At 38.5% G+C, this 18,615-nt stretch overlaps 3 protein-coding genes and 1 pseudogene across 5 annotated transcripts; 2 read left to right on the top strand and 2 right to left on the bottom strand.

The window, feature by feature from the left end:
- Positions 1 to 3,141: 3,141 nt before the first annotated feature.
- On the bottom strand, positions 3,142 to 3,823 carry LOC139647921 (transcription factor HES-5-like). The gene is made up of 2 exons (XM_071523929.1): positions 3,701 to 3,823; positions 3,142 to 3,585 (listed from the first exon to the last, which is right to left on the bottom strand). Exons 1-2 carry the CDS (start codon positions 3,821 to 3,823, stop codon positions 3,142 to 3,144), a joined length of 567 nt encoding a protein of 188 aa, XP_071380030.1.
- A 1,883-nt stretch (positions 3,824 to 5,706) lies between these two features.
- On the top strand, positions 5,707 to 6,321 carry LOC139647922 (transcription factor HES-5-like; annotated as a pseudogene).
- Positions 6,322 to 11,699: 5,378 nt separating this feature from the next.
- LOC139647919 (transcription factor HES-5-like) lies at positions 11,700 to 12,381 on the bottom strand. Its single transcript, XM_071523925.1, has 2 exons — positions 12,259 to 12,381; positions 11,700 to 12,143 (listed from the first exon to the last, which is right to left on the bottom strand). The coding sequence occupies exons 1-2, from the start codon at positions 12,379 to 12,381 to the stop codon at positions 11,700 to 11,702; spliced, it is 567 nt and encodes a 188-aa protein (XP_071380026.1).
- Positions 12,382 to 14,205: 1,824 nt separating this feature from the next.
- On the top strand, positions 14,206 to 14,935 carry LOC139647920 (transcription factor HES-5-like). Of its 3 annotated transcripts, none has more exons than XM_071523928.1 (3): positions 14,206 to 14,328; positions 14,444 to 14,781; positions 14,878 to 14,935. In XM_071523928.1, the coding sequence occupies exons 1-3, from the start codon at positions 14,206 to 14,208 to the stop codon at positions 14,933 to 14,935; spliced, it is 519 nt and encodes a 172-aa protein (XP_071380029.1). The 3 variants fall into 3 exon arrangements, with proteins under 3 accessions (XP_071380029.1, XP_071380028.1, XP_071380027.1); XM_071523927.1 differs by having other exon boundaries at positions 14,866 to 14,935; XM_071523926.1 differs by having other exon boundaries at positions 14,444 to 14,833; positions 14,900 to 14,935.
- The last annotated feature ends 3,680 nt before the right edge of the window (positions 14,936 to 18,615 follow it).

Here is an 18,615-nt window from a genome sequence, read left to right as displayed (position 1 = left end):
TTGGATCGTTGCAGCAGCAATAGTAATAGAATACATATCTATAAACATTCAAAATAGAATCCAAACTATTATTGTTTCATACAAATTATGCAACTGGCAGCTCAGCATTCCTTAAGTAGCGTTTATGAGTGGGAAGTATTGGATATAGTACAGATTACTTATATGAATTTACTTACAGTTGCTACTTACAGATGTTACTTACAGTATCAAAAATAATTGTGTATTGATCTTTCACCTTCAAAAATAGAGTAGTAGAATTTGAATATGTTTAGTGTGTGTCACCCTTCATTGCTGCATTTGAATTTTAATCTGTTGATTTACAATTATTTTTTTACTTTCTTGCATCCATTATGTACCAACACTTATATTTTGTTTGTTAGTAAACAACATTCAAATGTTTACTATGGGAGGATTATTTGGAGCCGCTTGCATGCAGATGAATTAGCATTTAACAAGGCACGTGCCTATTGTTGAGTGGAAGCTCGGTCAATGGGCAGAGTGTGGGAAAGCTCTGGAGAGCAGAGTCACAGTTCAGTGTGATTAGCATCCTCAACCCCACCAGCACCTGACTATTCTCCAAGGGGAGTTGGCACACTTCAGGAAAGAGCTGTCTCAACCCCCCTCCCTCCTCTGTGAAGACGAAAAATCTGTCATTGCATTTCAACATGCATGTTGTTAATCAGATTGTGGAATCAGAGGCTTTCCCCCTTAAATATCTTAGTTTAAATTTATGTTTCTATTTGAATGAAATCAGGTTTTAGAGACAATAAGGTAAATTCATAACATTACATATATTATAATGTTTGTTTGTTGATAATTCATTCATGTAAAGATAATAATAAATCCTCAAAACCAGTCAGTGATTGTCTTTCCCTCCAGATGGTTGGTGATGTCACACACAGAGCCGATACCCATCACTAAAGCTCCATTCAAAGATCTTTTGTAGTGCACTGACCGCAGCACACAGGACTCAGTGTGGGAAACTCTGACCAACTCTGTACTCAGACCAGCTACGAGTCACGAGACAGAAGACACATCTGCTAAATCTGGACACCAGAATGTGTATAATCTTGAGTTTTGGGTAAAATAAATAAAAGAGAAATTTTGACCTAACATGTCCTGATGCAGCAAGGTTGAATTTTTGGACATTGGAGCACATTTTCTACCATAAGCAATGGCCAACAGGCTTGTCTGAAATCTATGCACGAGGCGGACAAACTTAATTTGTGAACATAGGGAGAATGCCACCTGCATTCATTCACTCTCAAATTTCTTCCTTGTTATAAGTGAGAAATATCCTTACCCATGTTACCCAACTTATTATGATAATAATCCGCTTTGATCAGCATCCATTTGATATCAACACATAAATCAAGGTAAATAGCTTGTTAGTGCAGTTACAATGAGATTAAAATGTTCTGTAAAACTACAACTACAATCAAATAGGAGCAATGTTTTTTAAACTGATATCACTGATTCATATTGTTGCAACTCAACAGAAAGAAATCAGAGGAATGGTTTGAAACAGATCAGCAGGTTTCGATTCAGAGACCCAGATTTTGACCTCTGTCTCTTCAGGGTCAAAGTCTGGATCTATTGTCCCACAGCGGCTCTGTGAGTGAGTTTTCCCTGGTTTCCCACACCCTGTCCATTCACTACTTTCACTGGAAAAACAATAGAAGTGTGTATTATTACACATCACATCTGGACCTCAAATTTATCATTAAACTTTTTATACCCAAACACCTGGAATCAGTAATCGTACCAAAATCACGAGTCAGCAAAGTGATGTAACTGAAATTTAATCAGAGACACAATGAAACCTTTTTCACTTGCTTTAGTGACCCAAGACGACTCATTGGAAAATAATATTAACATGGAGTCAATGTATATTCATTATAACCCAAAGTACAATGATATGAAATTCCTATACATTGAAATCTAGAATGAAACATATTTTAGTTATAGACAAAATTTAAAGGCATACCATGTGGATATATAAGTATGTACTAAAGTTTTGATATTCTACTGTAAAACTGTGATGGAAACCTTTACTGCTGAAGGGAGAAAAATTCAAAGGACACCAAGATTGCAATTGATGTTTGTTTATTCCAACACAAACAGTGCAACACAACAGGTACAAATGCCTTAAGTGAAGGCAGATAGAGGTGATGACACATCACAACAAAACCTTGGAGACTCTCCAAGACACATTGTACTCAAACAGAGTAGAGGATATTGAACAGCTGTCTTTATAAAAGACACATGGATATTAGGAGTAAACATTACTCCTTGTTCCATAATGCATTGTTCAAAATGAACATAATATCTTTGACTTGATAACAACAAGAAAGACAAAATTTTGATCTTAAAACAGATCAGGCATTGCTAATCACAAAGTGATGAGAGCAGGTTAATGTTCTCTAATGTACAATTCAAAATTAACAAATAATAATTTGCACTTAATAACAAAGGCAATGGAGAATAAACTGACCTTAAAACAGATCTGGTTTTACGAATCACAAAGTGATGAGAGCAGGTTAATGGCCAGTTAGGTCAACAATGCTCACAGAGCAAGAAGATGCACATTGTCATAACAATGGCAGTGTCACTAAAATGTGACTGTATCAAGTTAAGTATAGCCTTTAAACAAAAGGATAAAAAGAAATGTTGATCTTACAACAGATCAGTCTTGAATAATCATAGAGATTAAAAGTATGAGGTCAAGCCATTATGGCAAAATGTCCATACAATGGACTATGAAAACTTTCTATGAAATTGATCACTAATAATCAAGAGGTAAAACATGTCATGATAGTGTATAACTCCACCACATAACATATCAGAAAATTACACAAACTAGTAACAGCTGATTCATCTCACATGAGACTTGATTCATGCAACATGCATGACAAGATGCTCTCTTTCTTAACATGAAAGATATTGTTGCTAAGTTTCAGCATTTCCTTAGGAAATGACATTTTGCAAATCAAGAAAGATTGAAAATCAAACAAAAGCAGTAAAAAGGCCTTCTGTTCATACAGAAGATCAAGTCCTGAATTTTGAACAATTCAGTTCTTGTAATCTTTGACCAATATGGTCATTTGAGTTTGAGTGGTGTGAGCTCCAGTCTGCAGGTTTCTACCACGGCCTCCAGAGGGCGCCGTGGACTGGACTCTTCTCTTTGCTGGGGACTGGACTCTTCTCTTTGCTGATGCTGGTCTGGACTGGGTAGCTCAGAAGAGACAAGCCAGCCTCTCTCAGGTTCTGATCAGAGGAAGACTGCAGGTTGTGGAAGTGGTTCAGCAATCTTCTCTGGGACTGTGTCTTCACCTCCTCCTTGGACAGAAAGTGCTCCACCTCTTGGACACACCAGGAGTAGCCCTGATTGACAGCTGCTGAGTCCACAGGTTGGTGCTGCTGCTGTCGTGTCAGGAAGCAAACTGTCATCTCCAGGATGTCTGCTTTCTCCAGCTTGGAGTCAGGCTGCTGTTTGAGGAACTCTGGACCCAGGAGAGACTTGAGCTGCTCAATGCTGCTGTTGATTCGCTCTCTGCGTAACTTTTCCACCAGAGGCTTTTTGAGCTGCAGAAGGAAGAAGAAAGTCATTAATAAACTTATTCTGGAAAATAACATGAAGATGAATCAGTAGGAACATGAATGATGTTGAAGTGTCCATGATCTTGAGCCTTCAATTTACCTTGTGTGTCAGAGTCAGCTGCTCCTGAGAATTGGTCATTGCTGAAGTGATTGTAGGAGCCATGGCTGGATCTCTGTGCTGTAGAGGTTTCTGTAGAGAGAATCTGATCTCTGCTGGCTTCATCCCTCCTATTTATAGTCCCAAATCTCCATTTGAATGTGTGGGTCTTGGTCTGGTTGGACTTTCTCACAGTCTAAGCCAATCAGAGAGCTTGGTAAGACAATAAGGGATGCAACACGCTGAATGCTCTGGGGGACAATGGTTAGATCTCAGGGGAACAGGTGGAGGACTGGGGGTGATGGAGAGAGACTTTGTGTGAATCTGGGAAAGTGGTGACCCTGCAGAGAGAGCAGATCTGTTGCCTCATGTTGGGATCAATGACTTTGACTTAGCACACGCTCATCATTCCATCACACACGTGGGAGACTGACATTGATCCTGTATTTTGAAAATGTCTGTCTACTCCCATCTTGAAGAATATTTTCATTAAGGACAATCTTCTCATCCCCAGACATGTATTACATGAACAATAGTACTGAACAATAACTTTAATTAATTTAACTGCATTACTCAAACGGATGTATTAAATTTCCTATTTTCTCTAAGATTACATACTGATGATATTTGAGTGTGAATTAATTATGCTGAAAACATATTGTGTTATCCAAGTTGTTTATTTTTGAATGAATACTCATTCTCTGCATCAATTACAAACAATGTTCACTTTTGATCTTTTTCCAAAAACAAAACCTCAATGACGTTGATCCTGGAAAAATGAATGCACACTACTTGAGTGGAATAAAATTAGCATTTAACAAGGCACACGCCAAACTTTCTGTCAATGGGCAGAGTGTGGGAAAGCTCTGGACAGCAGAGTCACACTTCAGTGTGATCCGCATCCTCGACCCCACCAGCATCTGACTATTCTCCAAGGGGAGTTGGCACACGTCAGGCAGCAGCTGTCTTAAAAAAAAAAAAAAACCTTGCTCATGGATAGTGCTGGAATTTTTATCCAAGAAGGCTCGGGATTTATGTTTTTGGTGTTACACAGCATGATACTGACTGTATGTTAATCATTTCTGAATTTGATTAAATACAGTTCACAAAAGAGACACCAAATTATTGTTATCATCTTGTTTGAATTATAAACCTCCATATCACCAATTGTGCTCTTTCCCTCCAGATGGTTAGTGACATCACTAAAGCTCCATTCAAAGCATCACACAGGACTCAGTGTGGGAAAGTAAGATCAACTTTCTACTCACACTGACTACCAGGACACATCTGCTACATCTGGACAACAAGATGTTTGCTAAGTATCCAGCATATAAAATATATATATATATACATATATATTCCATTCTAATACCTTGAGGCACTTAACTCCAAAATGTGCACTACACTTCTCTAAAAGGTCATTGTGTAGGCCTATTTTTAAAATAAAATTATAACCATGCATCTAATTGAATTATGAATAAATAATGGAGAAAATATTACTGGGTTACTTGGTTTTGGATCAATATCAAGGCTAAAACATTACATCACAATCTATTTCCATTTACTAGTTTTCACTCATCAAATAAATCAGTATGTTATACCATAAGAGATCCACTTTATTTGAGTTGCACACGTGTGTGATGGGATGATGAGCGTGTGCTCAGTCAAAGTCATTGATCCCAACATGAGGCAGCAGATCTGCTCTCTCTGCAGGGTCACCACTTTCCCAGATTCACACAGAGCTCTGTGAGTCTCCATCACCCCCAGTCCTCCATCTGTTCCCCTGAGATCTAACCATTGTCCTCCAGCAATAAGAGCATTCAGCATGATGCAGCTCCACATGCCTCATTCTCTTGTCTGGCTCTCTGATTGGCTAAAGACTGTGAGAAAGTCCAACCAGACCAAGACCCACACATTCATATGGAGATGTGGGACTATAAATAGGAGGGACGAAGCCAGCAGAGATCAGATTCTCTCTACAGGAACCTCTAGAGCACAGAGATCCAGCCATGGCTCCTACAATCACTTCAGCAATGACCAGGAGCAGCTGAGTCTGACACACAAGGTAAATTGAAGGCTCAAGATCATGGACACTTCAACATCATTCATGTTCCTACTGATTCATCTTCATGTTATTTTCCAGAATAAGTTTATTAATGACTTTCTTCTTCTTTCTGCAGCTCAGAAAGCCTCTGGTGGAAAAGTTACGCAGAGAGCGAATCAACAGCAGCATTGAGCAGCTCAAGTCTCTCCTGGGTCCAGAGTTCCTCAAACAGCAGCCTGACTCCAAGCTGGAGAAAGCAGACATCCTGGAGATGACAGTTTGCTTCCTGACACGACAGCAGCAGCACCAACCTGTGGACTCAGCAGCTGTCGATCAGGGCTACTCCAGGTGTGTCCAAGAGGTGGAGCACTTCCTGTCCAAGGAGGAGGTGAAGACACAGTCCCAGAGAAGACTGGTGAACCACTTCCACAACCTGCAGTCTTCCTCTGATCAGAACCTGAGAGAGGTTGGCTTGTCTCTTCTGAGCTGCCCAGTCCAGACCAGCATCAGCAAAGACAAGAGTCCAGTCCACAGCAAAGACAAGAGTCCAGTCCACAGCGCCCTCTGGAGGCTGTGGTAGAAACCTGCAGACTGGAGCTCACACCACACAAACTAAAATGACCATATTGGTCAAAGATTACAAGAACTGAATTGTTCAAAATTCAGGACTTGATCTTCTGTATGAACAGAAGGCCTTTTTACTGCTTTTGTTTGATTTTCAATCTTTCTTGATTTGCAAAATGTCATTTCCTAAGGAAATGCTGAAACTTAGCAACAATATCTTTCATGTTTAGAGAGAGAGCATCTTGTCATGCATGCTGCATGAATTAAATCTTCTTCAAGAAGAATCAGCAGTTACTTTATGAATTTTATGATATGTTATATGGTGGAGTAATACACTATCCTGACATGTTTTACCTCTTGATTATTAGTGATCAATTTTTCATTGTCCATTGTATGGACAATGAACCCATAACGGCTTGACCTCATACTTTTAATCTCTATGATTATTCAAGACTGATCTGTTGTAAGATCAACATTTCTTTTTATCCTTTTGTTTGAAGGCTAAACTTAACCTGATACTGTCACATTTTAGTGACACTTCCTTTATAATGAAAATGTACATTTTGTTCTTCTTTGAACATAATTGCTTAACTGCCAATTAACCTGCTCTCATTACTTTGTGATTAGCAAAACCAGATCTGTTTTAAGGTCAATTATTTCTCTATTGCCTTTGTTACTGAGGCAAATGATTATGTTCATTTTGAATAATGTATTAGAGAACAGTGAGTAATGTTTACTCAAATATTGTTAATTTTAATGTGTCTTTTACAAAGACAGTTGTTCCTCTGCTCTGTTTGAGTGCATTGTGTCTTGGAGAAATGTCCAAGTTCCTGTTGTGATGTGTCATCACCTTTATTTTGCTTCACTTGAGGCATTTTTACCTGCTGTGACTCACTGAGTCTGTTTGAATAAACACATATTATCTGCAAACTTTCTTGTCCCTGCTTCATCAATAAAGCCCTCTCTCTTATGTGATATATCCTGAGATTAAATTTGATTATCTGTTTACTTAATGCCTCTGAAATGTAGTGTAGAACTGAGAGACTTGGGTTTGTCACTGGTAGGTCACCGGTTAGAAGTTTCTGAAAATCTGAGTGTGGAAAGTGAATTCCTCCAGCTGCTGCTCAGAGTCCAACAGGGAAGACAGTGAACTGGAAGCTCCCAGGTGTGAATGTGTGTAACTGGACTGAATGTGTGGTACAGGATGGTGCTGAGGAAGAGTATGCATGATCATCAAAACCCTTCCTGTATAAATAAAGATTTTTAAAAAATAACAGACCTTACAGCCTGTCTCAGTTATTTTTTTTCTTCTTTTTTTTTGTCTCAGTTGCATCAAATTGTTGATCCTTGTCCTTGGTTTTCAGTCAAAACAATTTCAGATATTGTACAAAAAGTTTTCAATCAACTTTGTTTATGTACTAAATTGCTTAATAATGTAATAGCATCACATTATTTCATTGACCGACGATTATGACTTCATAAGGGGGTTTTAATTAACTAATGAAGTAATAATAACATTGAGAATAATGACAATAATTAAATATGTTACACTACTTCTGAAGTAGTAGTTGCAGGTTAATGTAATAATGTGATGTAATTTGCTTATTTGCTACATTCTATTACACTTTCGACCCAATTAAAGAGACATTTTTGTAACATTGACAGGATATGTATTACATCATCAGTTGCTACAAGGCATGTTCAGCAAAACTCTCTAACAAAAAACATAAATAAAGCTTTAGTCCTGTGAATATTTCTCAGCAGCGGGTTTTCTTTTTATGTTTGATCTAAATGAAATCAAACTGCTCAAACTTATCCCAGGTATTCTGTCTGAACAATTCTAACCATTAGGGTAGTTAACAGTTAAAGATAAGTTTGAGCCCCAAAAGATAGGGCTACTGTTTCCCCTCCTGACCAATGAGGTCACACTCTGTAGCCTAATGTGATGTGTAATAAGACACACTTCTATTGTTCCACTAATGACAGCAGTGAATGGACAGAGTGTGGGAAACCAGGGAAAACTCACTCACAGAGCCGCTGTGGGACAATAGATCCAGACCTCGACCCTGAAGAGAAGGACGAGGGGGCTCTCCATATAGAGAAGTATTGATCCATTTCAAATCATCACTCTAATTTTTCTCACAAAATATACCTACAAATACAATTTTGAACATTATTTTTGACTGGACAAAGAGTTCCAGATTTCCAGATTTCAGCTGAATTAAAAAAAAAAAAAAAAAAAAAAAAAAAAAACGCCCATTCCCCCCCCCAAAATAACATAAACTAGGATTAAACTTTAATGATCCACGTGGGATAATTGGATCGTTGCAGCAGCAATAGTAATAGAATACATATCTATAAACATTCAAAATAGAATCCAAACTATTATTGTTTCATACAAATTATGCAACTGGCAGCTCAGCATTCCTTAAGTAGCGTTTATGAGTGGGAAGTATTGGATATAGTACAGATTACTTATATGAATTTACTTACAGTTGCTACTTACAGATGTTACTTACAGTATCAAAAATAATTGTGTATTGATCTTTCATCTTCAAAAATGGAGTAGTAGAATTTGAATATGTTTAGTGTGTGTCACCCTTCATTGCTGCATTTGAATTTTAATCTGGTGATTTACAATTATTTTTTTACTTTCTTGCATCCATTATGCCGCTTGCATGCAGATGAATTAGCATTTAACAAGGCACGTGCCTATTGTTGAGTGGAAGCTCGGTCAATGGGCAGAGTGTGGGAAAGCTCTGGAGAGCAGAGTCACAGTTCAGTGTGATTAGCATCCTCAACCCCACCAGCACCTGACTATTCTCCAAGGGGAGTTGGCACACTTCAGGAAAGAGCTGTCTCAACCCCCCTCCCTCCTCTGTGAAGACGAAAAATCTGTCATTGCATTTCAACATGCATGTTGTTAATCAGATTGTGGAATCAGAGGCTTTCCCCCTTAAATATCTTAGTTTCAATTTATGTTTCTATTTGAATGAAATCAGGTTTTAGAGACAATAAGGTAAATTCATAACATTACATATATTATAATGTTTGTTTGTTGATAATTCATTCATGTAAAGATAATAATAAATCCTCAAAACCAGTCAGTGATCGTCTTTCCCTCCAGATGGTTGGTGATGTCACACACAGAGCCGACACCCATCACTAAAGCTCCATTCAAAGATCTTTTGTAGTGCACTGACCGCAGCACACAGGACTCAGTGTGGGAAACTCTGACCAACTCTGTACTCAGACCAGCTACGAGTCACGAGACAGAAGACACATCTGCTAAATCTGGACACCAGAATGTGTATAATCTTGAGTTTTGGGTAAAATAAATGAAAGAGAAATTTTGACCTAACATCTCCTGATGCAGCAAGGTTGAATTTTTGGACATTGGAGCACATTTTCTACCATAAGCAATGGCCAACAGGCTTGTCTGAAATCTATGCACGAGGCGGACAAACTTAATTTGTGAACACAGGGAGAATGCCACCTGCCTTCATTCACTCTCAAATTTCTTCCTTCTTTTGAATGAGAAATATCCTTACCCATGTTACCCAACTTACTATAATAATAATCCTCTTTGATCAGCATCCATTTGATTTTAACACATAAATCAAGGTAAATAGCTTGTTAGTGCAGTTACAATGAGATTAAAATGTTCTGTAAAACTACTACAACTACAATCAAATAGGAGCAATGTTTTTTAAACTGGTATCGCTGATTCATATTGTTCCAACTTAACAGAAAGAAATCAGAGGAATGGTTTGAAACAGATCAGCAGGTTTCGATTCAGAGACCCAGATTTTGACCTCTGTCTCTTCAGGGTCGAGGTCTGGATCTATTGTCCCACAGCGGCTCTGTGAGTGAGTTTTCCCTGGTTTCCCACACTCTGTCCATTCACTACTTTCACTGGAGAAACAATAGAAGTGTGTATTATTACACATCACATCTGGACCTCAAATTTATCATTAAACTTTTTATACCCAAACACCTGGAATCAGTAATCGTACCAAAATCACGAGTCAGCATAGTGATGTAACTGAAACTTAATAAGAGACACAAAGAAACCATTTTCACTTGCTTTAGTGATCCAAGACGACTCATTGGAAAATAATATTAACATGGAGTCAATGTATATTCATTATAACCCAAAGTACAATGATATGAAATTCCTATACATTGAAATCTAGAATGAAACATATTTTAGTTATAGACAAAATGTAAAGGCATACCATGTGGATATATAAGTATGTACTAAAGTTTTGATATTCTACTGTAAAACTGTGATGGAAACCTTTACTGCTGAAGGGAGAAAAATTCAAAGGACACCAAGATTGCAAATGATGTTTGTTTATTCCAACACAAACAGTGCAACACAACAGGTACAAATGCCTTAAGTGAAGGCAGATAGAGGTGATGACACATCACAACAAAACCTTGGAGACTCTCCAAGACACATTGTACTCAAACAGAGTAGAGGATATTGAACAGCTGTCTTTATAAAAGACACATGGATATTAGGAGTAAACATTACTCCTTGTTCCATAATGCATTGTTCAAAATGAACATAATATCTTTGACTTGATAACAACAAGAAAGACAAAATTTTGATCTTAAAACAGATCAGGCATTGCTAATCACAAAGTGATGAGAGCAGGTTAATGTTCTCTAATGTACAATTCAAAATGAACAAATAATAATTTGCACTTAATAACAAAGGCAGTGGAGAATAAATTGACCTTAAAACAGAGTTGGTTTTACGAATCACAAAGTGATGAGAGCAGGTTAATTAATGGCCAGTTAGGTCAACAATGCTCACAGAGCAAGATGTACATTGTCATAACAATGGCAGTGTCACTAAAATCTGACAGTATCAAGTTAAGTATAGCCTTTAAACAAAAGGATAAAAAGAAATGTTGATCTTACAACAGATCAGTCTTGAATAATCACAGAGATTAAAAGTATGAGGTCAAGCCATTATGGCAAAATGTCCATACAATGGACAATGAAAACTTTCTATGAAATTGATCACTAATAATCAAGAGGTAAAACATGTCATGATAGTGTATAACTCCACCACATAACATATCAGAAAATTACACAAACTAGTAACAGCTGGTTCATCTCACATGAGACTTGATTCATGCAACATGCATGACAAGATGCTCTCTTTCTTAACATGAAAGATATTGTTGCTAAGTTTCATCATTTCCTTAGGAAATGACATTTTGCAAATCAAGAAAGTTTGAAAGTCAAACAAAAGAAGTCAAAAGGCCTTCTGTTCATACAGAGGAACAAGTGTTTGAATTTTGAACAATTCAGTTCTTGTAATCTTTGACCAATATGGTCATTTCAGTTTGTGTGGTGTGAGCTCCAGTCTGCAGGTCTCTACCACGGCCTCCAGAGGGCGCTGTGGACTGGACTCTGCTCTTTGCTGTGGACTGGACTCTTCTCGTTGCTGATGCTGGTCTGGACTGGGCAGCTCAGAAGAGACAAGCCAGCCTCTCTCAGGTTCTGATCAGAGGAAGACTGCAGGTTGTGGAAGTGGTTCAGCAGTCTTCTCTGGGACTGTGTCTTCACCTCCTCCTTGGACAGGAAGTGCTCCACCTCTTGGACACACCTGGAGTAGCCCTGATTGACAGCTGCTGAGTCCACAGGTTGGTGCTGCTGCTGTCGTGTCAGGAAGCAAACTGTCATCTCCAGGATGTCTGCTTTCTCCAGCTTGGAGTCAGGCTGCTGTTTGAGGAACTCTGGACCCAGGAGAGACTTGAGCTGCTCAATGCTGCTGTTGATTCGCTCTCTGCGTAACTTTTCCACCAGAGGCTTTCTGAGCTGCAGAAAGAAGAAAAAAGTCATTAATAAACTTATTCTGGAAAATAACATGAAGATGAATCAGTAGGAACATGAATGATGTTGAAGTGTCCATGATCTTGAGCCTTCAATTTACCTTGTGTGTCAGAGTCAGCTGCTCCTGAGAATTGGTCATTGCTGAAGTGATTGTAGGAGCCATGGCTGGATCTCTGTGCTGTAGAGGTTTCTGTAGAGAGAATCTGATCTCTGCTGGCTTCATCCCTCCTATTTATAGTCCCAAATCTCCATATGAATGTGTGGGTCTTGGTCTGGTTGGACTTTCTCACAGTCTCAGCCAATCAGAGAGCTTGGTAAGACAATAAGGGATGCAACACGCTGAATGCTCTGGGGGACAATGGTTAGATCTCAGGGGAACAGGTGGAGGACTGGGGGTGATGGAGAGAGACTTTGTGTGAATCTGGGAAAGTGGTGACCCTGCAGAGAGAGCAGATCTGCTGCCTCATGTTGGGATCAATGACTTTGACTGAGCACACGCTCATCATCCCATCACACATGTGGGAGACTGACATTGATCCTCTATTTTGAAAATTTCTGTCTACTCCCATCTTGAAGAATATTTTCATTAAGGACAATCCTCTCATCCCCAGACATGTATTACATGAACAATAGTACTGAGCAATAACTTTAATTAATTTAACTGCATTACTCAAACGGATGTATTAAATTTCCTATTTTATCTAAGATTACATACTGATGATATTTGAGTGTGAATTAATAATGCTGAAAACTTATTGTGTTATCCCAAGTTGTTTATTTTTGAATGAATACTCATTCTCTGCATCATTTACTAACAATGTTCACTTTTGATCTTTTTCCAAAAACAAAACCTCAATGACGATGAACCTGGAAAAATGAATTCACACTACTTGAGTGGAATAAAATTAGCATTTAACAAGGCACACGCCAAACTTTCTGTCAACGGGCAGAGTGTGGGAAAGCTCTGGACAGCAGAGTCACACTTCAGTGTGATTCGCATCCTCGACCCCACCAGCATCTGACTATTCTCCAAGGGGAGTTGGCACACGTCAGGCAGCAGCTGTCTTAAAAAAAAAAAAACCTTGCTCATGGATAGTGCTGGAATTTTGTATCCAAGAACGTTCGGGATTTATGTTTTTGGTGTTACACAGCATGATACTGACTGTATATTCATCATTTCTGAACCTGATTAAATAAAGTTCACAAAAGAGACACCAAATTATTGTTATCATCTTGTTTGAATTATAAACCTCCATATCACCAATTGTGCTCTTTCCCTCCAGATGGTTAGTGACATCACTAAAGCTCCATTCAAAGCATCACACAGGACTCAGTGTGTGAAATTAAGATAAACTTTCTACTCACACTGACTACCAGGACACATCTGCTACATCTGGACAACAAGATGTTTGCTGAGTATACAGTATATAAAATATATATATATACATACATATACATATTCCATTCTAATACCTTGAGGCACTTAATTTCAAAATGTGCACTGCACTTCTCTAAAAGGTCATTGTGTGTTTCTAAAATAAAATTATAACCATTCATCTAATTGAATTATGAATAAATAATGGAGAAAATACTACTGGGTTACTTGGTTTTGGATCAATATCAAGGCTCACACTCAGACATTACATTGCAATCTATTTCCATTTACTAGTTTTCACTCATCATCAAATCGTACAGTATGTTATACCATAATACATCCACTGTATTTCAGTTGCACACGTGTGTGATGGGATGATGAGCGTGTGCTCAGTCAAAGTCATTGATCCCAACATGAGGCAGCAGATCTGCTCTCTCTGCAGGGTCACCACTTTCCCAGATTCACACAAAGTCTCTCTCCATCACCCCCAGTCCTCCATCTGTTCCCCTGAGATCTAACCATTGTCCCCCAGCAATAAGAGCATTAAGCATGCTGCAGCTCCCCATGCCTCATTGTCTTACCAAGCTATCTGATTGGCTGAGACTGTGAGAAAGTCCAACCAGACCAAGACCCACACATTCATATGGAGATTTGGGACTATAAATAGGAGGGATGAAGCCAGCAGAGATCAGATTCTCTCTACAGAAACCTCTACAGCACAGAGATCCAGCCATGGCTCCTACAATCACTTCAGCAATGACCAATTCTCAGGAGCAGCTGATTCTGACACACAAGGTAAATTGAAGGCTCAAGATCATGGACACTTCAACATCATTCATGTTCCTACTGATTCATCTTCATGTTATTCTCCAGAATAAGTTTATTCATGACTTTCTTCTTCTTTCTGCAGCTCAGAAAGCCTCTGGTGGAGAAGTTACGCAGAGAGCGAATCAACAGCAGCATTGAGCAGCTCAAGTCTCTCCTGGGTCCAGAGTTCCTCAAACAGCAGCCTGACTCCAAGCTGGAGAAAGCAGACATCCTGGAGATGACAGTTTGCTTCCTGACACGACAGCAGCAGCACCAACCTGTGGACTCAGCAGCTGTCAATCAGGGCTACTCCAGGTGTGTCCAAGAGGTGGAGCACTTCCTGTCCAAGGAGGAGGTGAAGACACAGTCCCAGAGAAGACTGCTGAACCACTTCCACAACCTGCAGTCTTCCTCTGATCAGAACTTGAGAGAGGCTGGCTTGTCTCTTCTGAGCTACCCAGTCCAGACCAGCATCAGCAAAGACAAGAGTCCAGTCCACAGCAAAGAGAAGGGTCCAGTCCACAGCAACGAGAAGAGTCCAGTCAACAGCAAAGAGAAGGGTCCAGTCCACAGCGCCCTCTGGAGGCCGTGGTAGAGACCTGCAGACTGGAGCTCACACCACACAAACTGAAATGACCATATTGGTCAAAGATTACAAGCACTGAATTGTTCAAAATTCAAACACTTGTTCCTCTGTATGAACAGAAGGCCTTTTGACTTCTTTTGTTTGACTTTCAAACTTTCTTGATTTGCAAAATGTCATTTCCTAAGGAAATGATGAAACTTAGCAACAATATCTTTCATGTTAAGAAAGAGAACATCTTGTCATGCATGTTGCATGAATCAAGTCTCATGTGAGATGAACCAGCTGTTACTATTTTGTGTAATTTTCTGATATGTTATGTGGTGGAGTTATACACTATCATGACATATTTTTCCTCTTGATTATTAGTGATCAATTTCATAGAAAGTTTTCATTGTCCATTGTATGGACATTTTGCCATAATGGCTTGACCTCATCCTTTTAATCTCTGTGATTATTCAAGACTGATCTGTTTTAAGGATCAACATTTCTTTTTATCCTTTTTTTAAAGGCTATACTTAACTTGATACTGTCACATTTTAGTGACACTGCCATTGTTATGACAATGTACATCTTCTTGCTCTGTGAGCATTGTTGACCTAACTGGCCATTAATTAACCTGCTCTCATCACTTTGTGATTCATAAAACCAGATCTGTTTTAAGGTCAATTTATTCTCCACTGCCTTTGTTATTAAGTGCAAATTATTATTTGTTCATTTTGAATTGTACATTAGAGAACATTAACCTGCTCTCATCACTTTGTGATTAGCAATGCCTGATCTGTTTTAAGATCACAATTTTGTCTTTCTTGTTGTTATCAGTTCAAATATATTATGTTCATTTTGAACAATGCATTATGGAACAAGGAGTAATGTTTACTCCTAATATCCATGTGTCTTTTATAAAGACAGCTGTTCAATATCCTCTACTCTGTTTGAGTACAATGTGTCTTGGAGAGTCTCCAAGGTTTTGTTGTGATGTGTCATCACCTCTATCTGCCTTCACTTAAGGCATTTGTACCTGTTGTGTTGCACTGTGTGTGTTGGAATAAACAAACATCAATTGCAATCTTGGTGTCCTTTGAATTTTTCTCCCTTCAGCAGTAAAGATCTCCATCACAGTTTTACAGTAGAATATCAAAACTTTAGTACATACTTCTAGATTTCAATGTATAGGAATTTCATATCATTGTACTTTGGGTTATAATGAATATACATTGACTCCATCTTAATATTATTTCCCAATGAGTCGTCTTGGGTCACTAAAGCAAGTGAAAAAGGTTTCATTGTGTCTCTGATTGAATTTCAGTTACATCACTTTGCTGACTCGTGATTTTGGTACAATTACTGATTCCAGGTGTTTGGGTATAAAATGTTTTATGATAAATTTGAGGTCCAGATGTGATGTGTAATAATACACACTTCTATTGTTTCTCCAATGAAAGCAGTGAATGGACAGAGTGTGGGAAACCAGGGAAAACTCACTCACAGAGCCGCTGTGGGACAGTTGATCCAGACTTTGACCCTGAAGAGACAGAGGTCAAAATCTGGGTCTCTGAATCGAAACCTGCTGATCTGTGTCAAACCATTCCTCTGATTTCTTTCTGTTGAGTTGGAACAATATGAATCAGCGATACCAGTTTAAAAAACATTGCTCCTATTTGATTGTAGTTGTAGTAGTTTTACAGAACATTTTAATCTCATTGTAACTGCACTAACAAGCTATTTACCTTGATTTATGTGTTGATATCAAATGGATGTTATTAAGTTGGGTAACATGGGTAAGGATATTTCTCACTTATAACAAGGAAGAAATTTGAGAGTGAATGAAGGCAGGTGGCATTCTCCCTATGTTCACAAATTAAGTTTGTCCGCCTCGTGCATAGATTTCAGACAAGCCTGTTGGCCATTGCTTATGGTAGAAAATGTGCTCCGATGTCCAAAAATTCAACCTTGCTGCATCAGGAGATGTTAGGTCAAAATTTCTCTTTTATTTATTTCACCCAAAACTCAAGATTATACACATTCTGGTGTCCAGATTTAGCAGATGTGTCTTCTGTCTCGTGACTCGTAGCTGGTCTGAGTACAGAGTTGGTCAGAGTTTCCCACACTGAGTCCTGTGTGCTGCGGTCAGTGCACTACAAAAGATCTTTGAATGGAGCTTTAGTGATGGGTGTCGGCTCTGTGTGTGACATCACCAACCATCTGGAGGGAAAGACGATCACTGACTGGTTTTGAGGATTTATTATTATCTTTACATTAATTAATTATCAACAAACAAACATTATAATATATGTAATGTCTCTAAAACCTGATTTCATTCAAATAGAAACATAAATTGATCCTAAGATATTTATGGGGGAAAGCCTCTGATTCCACAGTCTGATTAACAACATGCATGTTGAAATGCAATGACAGATTTTTCGTCTTCACAGAGGAGGGAGGGGGGTTGAGACAGCTCTTTCCTGAAGTGTGCCAACTCCCCTTTGAGAATAGTCAGGTGCTGGTGGGGTTGAGGATGCTAATCACACTGAACTGTGACTCTGCTCTCAAGAGCTTCCCCACACTCTGCCCATTGACCGAGCTTCCACTCAACAATAGGCACGTGCCTTGTTAAATGCTAATTCATCTGCATGCAAGCGGTTCCAAATAATCCTCCCATAGTAAACATTTGAATGTTGTTTACTAACAAACAAAATATAAGTGATGGTAAATAATGGATGCAAGAAAGTAAAAAAATCATTGTAAATCACCAGATTAAAACTAAAATGCAGCAATGAAGGGTGACACACACTAAACAATATTCAAATTCTACTACTCCATTTTTGATCTGATCCATGATTCATCTGTACTATTTCCCATACTTCCCACTCATAGACGCTACTTAAGGAATGCTGAACTGCCAGTTACATATGTTTGTATAAAACAATAACTGTTTGGATTCTATTTTGTATGTTTATATTATTCATTTTTTTTCTCTCCCTACTTTGTTTTATTATTCTATTATTATATTAATATTACTTTTGCTGCTGCAACAAGCCAGTGATCCCACGTGGATCATTAAAGTTTCATCCTAGCTTATGTTATTTTGGGGGAAAAAAAGAATGGTAGTAGTTTTGTAATTCAGCTGAAATCTGGAAATCTGGAATTATTTTTCCAGTCATAAATTGAGAGCAGAAATAACGTTCAAAATTGTATTTGTAGGTATATTTTGTGAGAAAAAGTGATGATTTGAAATGGATCAATAGTTCTCTATATGGAGACACCCGCTCTGTCTCTTCAGGGTCGAGGTCTGGATCTATTGTCCCTCAGCGGCTCTGTGAGTGAGTTTTCCCTGGTTTCCCACACTCTGTCCATTCACTGCTGTCATTAGTGGAACAATAGAAGTGTGTCTTATTACACATCACATTAGGCTACAGAGTGTGACCTCATTGGTCAGGAGGGGAAACAGTAGCCCTACATCTTTTGGGGCTCAAACTTATCTTTAACTGTTTACTACCCTAATGGTTGGAATTGTTCAGACAGAATACCTGGGATAGGTTTCAACAATTTGATTTCATTTAGATCAAAGAAAACCCGGTGCTGAGAAATATTCACAAGACTAAAGCTTTATTTATGTTTTTATTAAGAGTTTTGCTGAACATGCCTTGTAGCAACTGATGATGTAATATCCTGTCAATGTAATAAAATGT

Source organism: Centroberyx affinis, unplaced genomic scaffold (assembly GCF_046629955.1).
Source record: "Centroberyx affinis isolate AG114_WGS23_722 - 3 ecotype Tasmania unplaced genomic scaffold, CSIRO-AGI_Caff_v1 ptg001130l_1, whole genome shotgun sequence".
In the NCBI taxonomy this organism is placed as follows: domain Eukaryota; kingdom Metazoa; phylum Chordata; class Actinopteri; order Beryciformes; family Berycidae; genus Centroberyx; species Centroberyx affinis.
This window is presented reverse-complemented; position numbering and strand designations above follow the sequence as displayed.

Bases quoted from the DNA above. Each gene is read 5' to 3' on its own strand.
- LOC139647920 (XM_071523926.1), top strand. From the start codon at position 14,206: ATGAAGCCAGCAGAGATCAGATTCTCTCTACAGAAACCTCTACAGCAC. The intron at 14,329-14,443 runs GTAAATTGAAGG...TTCTTTCTGCAG, and splicing joins AGCTGATTCTGACACACAAG to CTCAGAAAGCCTCTGGTGGA. The intron at 14,834-14,899 runs GTCCACAGCAAA...AGCAAAGAGAAG, and splicing joins TCAGCAAAGACAAGAGTCCA to GGTCCAGTCCACAGCGCCCT.
- LOC139647919 (XM_071523925.1), bottom strand. From the start codon at position 12,381: ATGAAGCCAGCAGAGATCAGATTCTCTCTACAGAAACCTCTACAGCAC. The intron at 12,144-12,258 runs GTAAATTGAAGG...TTCTTTCTGCAG, and splicing joins AGCTGACTCTGACACACAAG to CTCAGAAAGCCTCTGGTGGA.
- LOC139647921 (XM_071523929.1), bottom strand. From the start codon at position 3,823: ATGAAGCCAGCAGAGATCAGATTCTCTCTACAGAAACCTCTACAGCAC. The intron at 3,586-3,700 runs GTAAATTGAAGG...TTCCTTCTGCAG, and splicing joins AGCTGACTCTGACACACAAG to CTCAAAAAGCCTCTGGTGGA.